This window comes from Narcine bancroftii, chromosome 4 (assembly GCF_036971445.1).
Source record: "Narcine bancroftii isolate sNarBan1 chromosome 4, sNarBan1.hap1, whole genome shotgun sequence".
Lineage (NCBI taxonomy): Eukaryota > Metazoa > Chordata > Chondrichthyes > Torpediniformes > Narcinidae > Narcine > Narcine bancroftii.
Window position 1 is genome coordinate 75534312 of NC_091472.1, and position 12562 is coordinate 75546873.

General features: G+C 39.5%; 1 protein-coding gene across 2 annotated transcripts in view; it reads right to left on the reverse strand.

Annotated features, from left to right (window-relative positions):
• The window catches only part of LOC138760695 (utrophin-like), a 632519-nt gene that overhangs the window by 235208 nt on the left and 384749 nt on the right, over positions 1-12562 (reverse strand). For both annotated transcript variants that reach the window (XM_069931641.1, XM_069931640.1), the window contains 3 exons: positions 12118-12323; positions 10446-10600; positions 7667-7856 (listed from right to left, as the gene is read on the reverse strand). In XM_069931641.1, coding sequence (XP_069787742.1) covers positions 7667-7856; positions 10446-10600; positions 12118-12323 — 551 coding nt within the window. The remainder of the gene's footprint in view (positions 1-7666; positions 7857-10445; positions 10601-12117; positions 12324-12562) is intronic.

Here is a 12562-nt window from a genome sequence, read left to right on the forward strand (position 1 = left end):
TTTCATTAGCACTTATTCATTTGCTTTTCAAGTTGAAAGCCCTCATTTAAAACCATAAAAGCAAAGATGAATTTCTGAAAAACAAAGCCAGTAGTCTCATATTCAACAGATTAATCTCTGCCACACCATATCCAACTATCTCTCCTACATATTTACAGCTTTTCTTTTGCTTTTTAAAATATTTTTTATTGAGTTTAACATAAAAACTTACAAACAAAATTTTAAGGAAACATATAACGTCATCAGTAATGGACAGGCAGCGTCCACCACCTGGTGGCGCTGCTATGCTCCTGTTCGGAGGACACACTACCTGCCAATCAAGGACAAAGACTCACCCCAAACCATCAAGGTGACCCTTGCAATTGGCCCACATAAATCACCTGGGGCTGCAGTCCAGGCAGCCTGCCCAGACTCAGCCCTGACCTTCACCCAATTGGCCCAGGTGAATCACCTCGGCTGACCCCTGCACTTGGCTTCGAGCCATTGGCCACAGCAGCCAACGGAGTTCAGCCTACCCCAAGTGATTGGCCCCCCAGTACTACATGCAGAACAATAAAGGATCATGTGTCCCTTTGTTCTGCCTCTTTGGACTCCTTGTGCCATGTAAGTAGCACTTTTTACACTGGGTTGGGGTGAGTCCCAAGGTTAGATAGCAAGAGCCATGTCTTTACTGGTCAAAGGGTGGGGGCACATAATATCACCACGTAATTTCCTCCACCCTTATGTTGGTTCCTCCCTCATTATCCGAAATGTATTTGCGTATTGTGTGTGTATGTGCGTGTAGGTTTGCCTAGCATATTGACCCTATTGTCCCATTTGCATTCCCGAAATAAACGTATGCTTTGTACCTCAACTTTAACATGTGAGACCCACACAAACCTGAACAATATCATCTCTCTCCATAAATCTTCGTCCGCGAAGCCAAGCCAAAGAAAAAAAAGATATATAAGACACACACAGACACACACACATAAATAAAAATTGATGGAACTACATTAGACAGTTCCTTAATCCACATGAGAAACAAGTTATTGAATTAATCTATGATAACCATGTTGAAACCCTTATTTGTCAAATTAATCCAAATAAAAATTGATAAAAAGAAAACAAACAAAAAAACCTAAAAACTAAATCTAATCTTCCCCCTCCCTCTAATCAAGGTTACATTTGTAAAAGAAAAGGGAAATTGTGAATTGGATAGCGGCCTCCAGTCATCGGATAATGTCTGGAACATTCAAAATTCTTAATTCTTCCAATCATGATAGTATTCTATGAATGGGCCCCACATATTTACAAATTGAAACTTTCTTTTTTTTTAAATGTTGTATCTAATTTTCTTCAAGCTTAAATAGGACATTACATCATATAAACCACTGTGCATGGGAAGGTGAAGAGTCAGCTTTCCATTTCAATAAAATTGCTCGTCTGGTTAGTAAAGGCTAAAACTTTCTCCTGAGTTGCAGACAGAGGTATATCTGGCTCATGTGAAAAACCAAACAAAGGAATTAATAGACATGATCCTATTTTGATCTTAATAATTGTTGAAAAAGTTTGAAATGAATTATCACTTCCAGATTTTAGATACTATTATTGGGTGATTAATATAAGCAATTTACTTTTATTATTACATTTAGACAAGTTAGTGAATCGCCCCTCTTGGGTAGAAATTGAATGGAAGTTTTCCAAAAAAAAATCTCTGTAAGCAATTTTAGGATTTTTTTTTTTACAATTTTCCTTTTATAAATTGACATATAATCCATTAATGAGAAAAAGGTTGAGAATATAAATTCAATTTAGAAAATTCTTTGGGTTTAATAGTTTTTCTCTGACTGGTCACATTATACATAATCATCTTTTTCAGCCATCTCTGCTGGACATAGGTTTCAAGGAATGATAAGGATCTTTTTATTCACGATAACTTTGCCTCTTTTGAACAATTATCAGGCAAATTTAATCTTTCTAACAGACATTTTTTTAGATATTTACAAGTCAGACATTTTTTCAGTCCAAGCTTTCTGATTTTCCTTGAATCTCAAATGTTAATATTCTTGATTCATTTTTTTTAATTTATGGGCTTTTTTAAAACATGGTGGACAAATAACATATATTTATGATTTATTGGATTTAATATCAGCCTCAATGGCTGGGATTAAAAATTATTGGGAACGAGATTTGAACATAACATTTTCAGATAATGACTAGTACTCTACTCTCATCTTGTTTAATGATTCTTCATTTTGTGTAAGGCATTTCTTATTACAATTTAAGGTGGTGCATAGAACACATATGTCCAAACTTAAATTATCTCGTTTTTATGCAGATATTGTTCCCTATGTGATAAATGCAAAATTTTTGAAGTTTCACTGATCCAAATGTTTTGGGAATGTCCAAATTTAGAGATATTTTGGAAAGACATTTTTCAAACTTTACTGACAGCATTTGTAAAGGAATCATTCGCCTAAAAGCACAACCTTTCAGTTTACATCCATACCCCTGCACATTTCAATTCTTTTTTCTACTCCCACTCTCCACTCACTGCCCTTCAATTAAAAAGACTAAAGTAGGCTTTAAAATTAACTCCTCATCATTTAATTAAACATTTTACAGCCTTCTTGATTCTGATTTAAATATTTTGAAATTACAATCACCATTTCTTCTGGAAAGTAGCTATTGGTAATTATTTAGAAATGCCACTTACAGGGCCTTTGAGCCTAGAATTGCTAAAGTACAGGAAGACTATTCTGCCCATCAAACATATCCCAGTACCTACTGGGAAAACTATCCAGTCCCATCTCCATGCTCATTTGTTTCTATATTCATCCCAATATAAATTTTGCCATGTATTCAAACCTTTCAGCATCTGATCTTTCCACCTTTCTGCTTAGAGATTTACTTTCATTCTGTCTTCCACTCCTCCTTTCCCCACCTCTCTTCCTGTTTAAAACAAACAATATTTCTAACTTCTGCTGATTCTGATGAAGGTTGTCAACTTGAAATACTAGGCACTTTTAAGTTGCACCACCTGGATAGCCCTCCTGGGACCCAGGTGTGATTACTGTGGCATAGTAAGTGACATGTCACACACTCAGGAACTATCATTAAGTCTCCCCTGCCCCCCACCCCACATCAGCTGTCAGTCACCCCCTCCCCGTCAGTTCCTATGCACTGTTAATCACCACCCCCAGTCAGTCACCCTCTCCCCATCAGTTGCGACAGCCACCGTCAATGAACACCCACCCGATCAATCGCACCCCCCCCTCAACAATATCCCGCTTCGTGATCATTGAACTGTCTTAACTGGAGTGGCGTTTGCACCAATGGTAGTTCGCGGCCCTCACACTCCTCTCTACCTCCCTCCTCCCTCGCAGCAGTGAATCGTCTCCCACACATGGCAGCGACCCCTCTCCCTTCCCCCAAACCCCCCGATTGTGGCAGGCACTTCACCCAGGGGTTTCTCTATGACACCAGCCCACAAGCACTGATGTCACAGGAGTAACCGGGTATGCCATTTTGCTGTTCAGGCCACCAGAGGACACCTCCTGGTTCCTTGACTACCTCTGAGGTAGGTCAGGGACCCAGTTGGATTTGGACCATGCTAACCGGGTCAGAGCCTTTCAAGCTCCCATGTGAGTGGGGCGCTTATCGGGCAAATTGTCCGGTTAATCCCATTTTACGTGGCAGCTTGAAAGGGCTTATTGACTCTTGTTTCTTTGATGCTACCTAAGCTTTTGAATATTTCAAACATTTCCTGTTTTTACACCCCTATTATATTTCTGGGTTTCTGAAGAATTTTTAACTGAAACATTTTAACTCTACAGCAGTGGTTCTCAACATTTTTCTTTCCACTCACATACCACTATAAGTATCCCCAATGCCATAGGTGCTCTGTGAATAGTAAGGGATTGCTTAAGGTGGTATGTGGGTGGAAAGAAAAAGTTTGAAAACTACTGTTTTAATTGTACCTAATTGACTTGTTATGTGCACGGTTTCATAACTCCAAAAGAAATGGGCCAATGGCAATTTTTCTCAAGCAAAATATTTCAGTAACAATTGGGTCTAGAGCAATGGTTCTCAACCTTCCCTTCCCATTCACATACCACCTTAAGCAATTCCTTACTAATCACAGAGCACCGATGACATAGGGAGTACTTACAGTGGTATGTGAGTGAGGGAAAAAAAAAGGTTGAGAATCACTGCTCTACAGGCACTGGCTACACTTCAGTACAAATGAAGGTTATGATTGGGATTCAGAATGGATCAGTGTCAGAACAAGTCTATTGGTGGGGGGGGGGGGGGGGGGTGGCATGAGGGAACTTTTTTCCTATAAAAATCCAGCAAAAACCAAGCTAATTCAACATAAATCAGTGATTTTCTGCAAGAGCCTTTTCAATGATTTATCATTCTGCATTTTACATACAATTCATTCATACAGTATAAATAAAGAAATGAATATGGAGCTTCACTCACCCTCCTTCAAAGCCTGCCATGACTCGATGTTGAAGCGCTGTCGATCGCACCAAAACTACGCACTCCCCCATCAGCGGGCCCATCACGTCCACGCCAACCGGCCCCAGTAAACTAACCCACTGCACATGCGGTGGACGACTGCAGTACTCCAAACCACCATGCATGGGCCAGTTGGCACTCACACATGCATGCAAGAAATATGGCCTATGGACCCGGGGCGCTGCCTTTAACAAGGTTAATGCCCCCTCCCTGTTGCTGCCCCTACACCTCCAAATGGAGGATAAATTAACGTCTGCCTCAAGGTGGCGCCAGTCGGAGGTCAGAGGGCTCAAAATGCTGGACTGTGCAGCCTAAAACCAGATGTCTGACCACCCTAGATGGAGGTGAGCTCTCCAGATATTTAAATTCAAGCAATACAGTATTTCAATGATCCTTATAAAAACATGGGATAACAAAGTATGCACCAAATACTGGTACAGTTCTAACAGGTGCAAGCAGCTCAATAGATGATTCAGCCCAATTTACACCTGTTGACACAAGCTCTCAAAAGATATACATGACTTAATTCCTTACGCTTTTACTGTCTTTTAATACATTTAAATATTCTCATAATTTTGAATCTATTCAGCACTGTTTCAAGCATTCCATTTTATTTCTTTCTCACCTTCTATGCAAAAAAAAAAACCTTTCTCTTTGCATTATTATTTTAAATGTCTTTATGCCCGATAATTCTGGATTCACTAGCCCTTTTCAACTATCTCATAACCCTCTTTTAAACTTAATAACCTCAATGTCCAGACTTGGGCTTCCATGTCTGAAAAAGGCCTCAGTTTCTCTGGGAGATACTATGAAGAAAGCAACCTACTCATTCAAAATCATCACTTTACCTGCAAAGATCTGGATCATCAAATTGGAAGAGAAGTTAACATTTCAGCAGGGCCTTGCCTTCATCTTTTGTAGATTAAATAGCATTTTCTATTTTCAGTTCCTTCCCCCCCATCCTTATTTTCACAGTAATTCCAGTAATTTAGGTGTAACAATAGTTCATGATTAGCTTTATTTGTTTTCCATTTCCTTTCTTAGAAAGGCTACCATTTTCACTGAAGTTGTTCTTGTTGGAAATGTGATGCATCTATTTTTAAACACCATAACACCTTCCTGAAGCCTGTACACATATTCTTTAAATGACTTAATTCTCAGTATTGCAGAAGCAATAAAATTTTACAAACATTGCAAAAACTTTAACTCAAGGTAAAAAATTACCTTGATTTTATGGACACTTAATCTTCATCACAACCTGCCCATTTACATTTTTATATTCAGGCATATTGAGTTTGCAAAAATATGCATCTTTGCAAAGTGAGCATCAAGCAATTTCACAATTGTAATGAAAGTTTTTAAAGGGAAAATGTGAATGTTTTTGAGTTGTTTGAAAGAGAAAACAAGAACCCAGTTCAATCATTTAGTGAGATAACCCATCAAAATCAACTGGCTCCTCCAGCTGGCTGTGGAGCAACATTACATTTTAAAAGGAAAATTGACAAAATTTAAATGTATTTGTGTTACATTGGAAAGAGTGAAATTTTGCAAAGACTGGGAATGTGCATTCTGCGCATTTCTGCAAGCCATGTGTTGAAAAGGGCCTTTATAAACACCCAAAGTTCAGATGCAGTCCCTCTTCTGATCTGAGGGGGAGGTTATTACATCAAATCACAAACTTTGTTACCTCAACATCTTCAAACTTCCAGTTATCCCACTAATCAAGGATAAACAATCTCATATGGAATTTTTTTTTAAATCACAGAAACCTGCACTGCAACCATCAATCATATTTGCATCTCATCTAATGCATACACGTTAGATTAGATTGAACTTTATTATCATTGTGCCAAGTAAAATACAAAGCCAATGAAATACAATTAACATCCAACCAGAAGTTTTAAAATAAGTGCTGTATATAAATAACAACGTGCAAATAAAAACAAGTGCATTCACCAAGCAAAGAATTATAAAAGGACTGACAGTACAATGTGAGTGCAGTACCACTCAGCACTGGGATTTAAGGTTCAGCAGGATCACAGTCTTGGGGAAAAAAAGCTCTTCTTGAGCCTGCTGGTTCAAGAACGAAGGCTCCTGTAGCACCTACCAAATGGGATTAAAAAGTCCATAGCTTGGGCGAGATGCATCTTTGATGATGCTCTTCGCCTTGCCCAGACAGCGTTCCTGATAGATATTCTCAACAGTGGGCAATTGAATACCAATAATCCTCTGGGAAGTTTTCACCACCTGCTGAGTGCTTTACGGTCCAATACAAGACAATTGCCATACCACACTGAGACGCCATAGGTAAGCACGCTTTCAGTGGTAAAGCGGTAAAAATCCATCAACGTTTGGGACAGAGGTCACTTTTTTCATTCTCTGCCGAAAATAAAAGCGCTGTGCACCTTTTTGATCAGGATCGAGGAGTTCAGAGACGAGGTGAGATCATCAGAAATGTGGACACCAAGGAATTTAAAGCTTGATACACATTCCACCACAACTTCATTGATGTAAATAGGGACATGAGTGTGGCTTCCAGGATGCCTGAAGTCCTCAATGATCTCCTTGGTCTCCAGAGTGTTAAGTGCCAAGTTGTTGTCGGCACATCACGCAGCCAGGTGCTGTACCTCATCCCCTTTAGGCCATCTCATCATCCCCATCAACCACTGTGGTGTCATCTGCAAACTTGATCATGGAATTAGAACCATATACAGGAATGCAGTCATAGGTGAAAAGGGAAAACAGGAGAGGTCTCAGCACACAGCCCTGGGGCGTGCCAGTGTTCAAGGTGAGAACAAAAGAGATTACATAATTTAACAGATTGGGGTCTGTTAGTCAGAAAGTCCAAGATCCAATTACAGAGGGAAGAGCTGATATCAAGTTGATGAACTTGGCACATGACAATGATTTAGATATAACTAAAACACAAGTCAGAACAGTGAAGTGATCACAAACTTTCCCACTGAAATTGTATATCTCAAAATACTCGCCTAATCTGGATTTATCTGTGTGATATTTAGTGAGAGTGTAATAACAAGATTTGTTTAAACTGCTGTAGATAAGGTGAGCATCCTTGAAAAACACCAGTGGTTGATCCAAGTTAGAACCCAATCTTGCTGTAATTCTGAATTAATTAAAAGTTGTCATAAACTGTACTCACGTTCAATCGACGTTTCAGTCTCTTGACCTCAGCACTATCCTTTGAAGTGACTTCTTTCTCAGCTGTATTAACCAGATCATCAAGAGAGCCTTCAATTCTCTGAAGCCACTGCAGGCAACCTTCCATTTCCTGCAGCAAGTTCTGCAGGTGTTTCAGATCACTCTCCAGGTACTCAACTCTCTCACCAGCTCTAACAGAAACAAGATAGAAAACAGATTTGAAGTCAAGATGCTGAAACATTAAATATTGGAATACAGTAATTACAAAGCAGGTAATGAGACATTCTGTGAAGCCAGAAGAAATAAATTATAAAAATCAAGGAATATTAAAAATAAGTTTCTCAAGATTCATGCAGCACTTTTGACCTGTTATAGAAAGTAAATCCATTTCTTCATATTTATTGGATTTAAATGCCTGGTCGATGATGTATGATTAGCCAGGGTTGAAGGGCATTTGCTTAGAACAGAAATGCAGAGGAATTTCTTTAGCCAGGAGTAAATCTGTGGAATTTGTTGCACAGGTGGTTGTGGAGGCCAAGATGTTGGATGAATTTAAGGCAGAGATTGAAAGGTTCTTGATTAGCCAGAGCATCAAATATTATGGGGAGAAGGCCAGGCAGCAGGGTTGTGTGGCACGATGCCTTTGGTTCCACATACAGCCTGATGCAGCCACACATGAAGGTGGTCATCAGGATGAAAGCCACATTGGGTATGCCCTTTCCCCCTTTTTCTGGCAACTTGTATGTGGCACTCCTTTGGACTCTATCCATTTTTGAACCCCATATGAATCGGAAAACTACTCTGGTATCTGCCAGGGTGGAGGTGCAGGTGATGGGCTACACCTACACTATATACTGCAGTACCAAGAGCACCTTGCACCTGATGACCATGTTCTTCCCTGTTATTGAGAAGGAGTGCTGCATGCATAGACCCAATTTTTGCTAAAACATCAAATGGTTGAGCAACTTCACACAGACTGACTGTGCTTGCTGAAGGTTCTGAGTATTTAAGAAATAGTGCAAAGGGGACTCATTTATACCATTCAACCTATAGGGTAAGCAGTGGATTCTTACCTGGAGAGAGGTGGTCTGCCATCTCCCATTCCCACTATCGAACAACACAACCAGACACCAGCGAGAGTCACCCACTGAACTACACCAGATCCATGAAACATTCAGCTCTGGAATTTATTTTCAATAAATTATTTATAAATATTGGGTTGGAAATTTTCAGGAAGTGGCAATATTTATCCCAAGTGCCAGGAAATTTTATTTTTATTTAATGAGCCTTTTTTTTGAGGGGGGGGTGTGGTGAAGAGATGGGAAGAGAAACCATCTTGACTTTGCTGGCAAGTCCACCATTTTTTTTCACATCCAATCATTCACTTCAAAGTATGGGAGTCATCTGTGCTCCAGAATCAATCCAGTTCTTCTGGTGAAGATTCCACGGCACTTCTGGACAATAAAGCCCTGATTAAGATGTTGAAACCTAAAGAAGCAACATGAGTCATTATCTGCAGGTTACCCAGTTTCTGTTCTGCTTTTGCTTACTGAAGGTAACTCCCTCCCTCCCATTGATATTGATGGTAGGGTTCTGGCCAAATGCAGTACTAATGGAATCTGAAGGGTAGAGGGCCAGTTTGGCTCTTGTTTGAAATATTCCACTTGTCACTTCACATTCCATGTCTAAGTAATAGCCATGAAGAGGAGGGTTGCTTCTTTTACTAAAAAATTGAGGAAGAAATAGAACACTGCAAATAGAACAATGCTGACATTGCACAGAGGAATATTTGAGATTATCAGACTTTGTATGCCTCTGAGGAACTCCTGCAGTGTTTGGGATAAATATATTTATTGAAAACATAAACCAATTCCAGTCATTTAAACCCATGCCATCCTAGTACATTCAATTAACCTATGAACTTCAGAGAGTGGTGGGTGTCTGGAATGCATTGCCGGGATGGGGTGGGGGTGGTGGAGCTGGTATAATAGACGTTCGAAAGTTTCTAAGATAGGCACATGAATATTAAAAAAATAGACGGTTGTAATCTGAAATCCTGAGCCTATTTCTCTCTCCATAGTAATTGCAAGACCTGTTGAGCATTTCTGGCATGTTTTTCTTTGCTTCATATTTCCAGCAACCAAAATTTTACATCAGCTATTTTATGGTCAGGGCTTTTCCTGCACAATGCAAGGGTAGCAGGCCCTGATGCCAAGCAATGCCTTACCCTTCACTAACTTTGTAGCTAAAAATGATCACATCACAGCAGCATTGTTTAAACAGGGATCAAATTTCTTTTGCACTGTTCACTCTTGGCACACATGATTGTGGCAAGGCCTGTATTTATTGCCCGAACCTGGTCAACTGGCTACTTGTTTGACCATTTCAGAGGGTCTTTAAGAATCAAGGAACCAGCGTGTACTGCCGCTACTTGCTGATTTTCATTTCTGAACGGAGCACATAACTTTTCTTCGACACAACCTCAGGATGACAGGTGCTGGAATCTGATACAAACAAAATTACTACTGGCACTCAGTATGCAAAGCTGTACCTGCATTTCCACAGTTTTAATAAAGGGCTCTGGCTCAAAACATCAATCATTCTTTTCCTCCCACTGCGTTCCTCCAGCATTGTACTAATTAATACTTCATTGTGTCAATTAAGTTACAGCAGATCTAGCTGATAGAGAAGGACCTGCCTCTGTGGAACAGAAATAACTGAGTTTCTCACACACATAAGTAAAATTTTACTTTATCATCAATTTTTACTCCATATCTCACCTGTGATTAATATTATTCCAGGACCTATTGATGTTTTCTGTAATTTCTTTCACCTTTCGCGTATCATCAGCTGTATAATCATGTAGCAATTTTTTTGACAGATCATTGAAAGAAGCCACTGTAAACTGTCCTTTTTGTAACTCCTGTAAGAAGTGCTGCAAAACAGATGGCAGAGAAAAGAGAGAAACAGGTTGCCTCAAAAAATATAAAAATCCATTTAATACATCAAAATTACCCTCCCGGCGCCATTTCAAATATATACATAGTATCTCCAATTGGAATTTCAATAAACTCTGCCTCCTATCAATTAGAAACACAAGATAAAAACATTTAAGTCATTTTTCATAAGAAAAGCAGAATATTATTTATCAGCAGTGATTTGATTTTTACTTTCTGTGCACACAAAGGAAAAAAATATTAAATATTTTATATACCGTATGTTTTGGCATATATGTCGAGTCTTGAAACCCTCAAAAAAAGGGTTGACTCATCAGATACAAAAATGAGACCTTAAATTCAACACCAAAAAAAAATATTGCTTGATGTAGATTCGGCATATAAGAAGCTCCTCCACACAGCTGGTGCTCCCTGACATCTCCCAACAGTTGCCATCACCCAGACAGACATTTTACAATTGTGGAGTCAGAGGTCTCCGCTCCTGCCTGGGAGCCGACACGTAGCCGTGGTTCTTGCACTAGGCACACTTGAGCAGCAATATTGAGAATGGAGTCGCTGTCGTCAGCTGCAGCCAATGCAGAAGACTTGGACCCAGCACCGCTTGGCATCTTCTGGCCAGAAGCAAATGTTTTTTTTTCCACTTTCTTGCTTAATTTACAGATTTATTACTTGGTGATTCGGGCATTGTAAGAAAGTTTGGGTTGTTGCTGGGAGGCCCGGACACCAGCATCCAGCACGTTCCTTGCAGAAAATCACAGAGGAATTGGAGGGTCATCCTATAAGCCAGATATATGATAAAACCATGAAAACGAGGCCGAAAATGGAGACCGGACTTATCAGAAGGTCGACGTATATACCAAAATATACGGTAGGTACAAATTCATTTGAAACATTGTTTATTTGGGGCTAAGGTTACCCAAACTTTGATCAACTCAGCATCATATTCAGTTCACCTGAAGCCCAAGTTAATCTTCAGAAATTTAGTATTTCCTGAAAGTTTACCTGTCTGGTCACACCAAGGCTACAACTCAAATACTGTGGTATTCCAGCCATCACTCATGACAGAGAAGATAGGAGTAGAAATATCAAGGTCAGTTCCTAACCCATAAAGTTCCCTCAATCTGCAGTGTCCTCTAAAGATTATAGTTGCCCTCTTGTTCTAGTTACTCCATTTCCACCTCTTTGGAATTTGAAATGGGACCAGTGTGCTCCCACTGACCTTGCTCCAACTTTTCAGTTAAAATGGATTTCATATATTCATTGAAGATCAAATAAACTAGTTACAAGCCCAATTCTTCTCCCTTCACATAAGTATCAGAATTGGTCCTTTGTCAGGTACATGTTGCAGATAGATCCGTGGCATGTTCAGTTTAAAATTAATCAAATTAAGCATAAATTTTAGAAGTTGAGACTGTGAATAAAATGCTAGCCCTTCAACAGCTTACATTAAGAGCAAAAACTACAAGCAACTAGAAGATCAATGTTGAAATGTTACCTTGCTTTCTGCAAGCTGTGGGGCAAATGGATCTGAAGTAACTTGTTGCAGAGACTGGAGGCGAATTTCACTCTGACCAACCAATCGTTCACTTGCCTGCCATTCTTCTTCCCACTGTATGCTATCACTAAGCAGTTTTTCTAGCTGTTGCTGCCGTGCCTCCAGTCTGTGTTGCGTACTATCCCAATGATTTTGGACCCTCACCACTGTACAAAAACATAAACATAAGGTAATTACATGGAAAATACTGTTCTACTTTCCCCAATAATGTATGTGCAGTATTTAAATCTGACACATCAGAACACATTTCTAACAACACCATAGAAATTTGCAATGCTTAAACTCTGAATATATGGACCCTACAGCTTTGTCCCAGTTCACAGCTCTATTTAAAAAGAAATTATATCCAACAGTTGCAGTTTTAAGTAAAATAACAGAAAAGAGC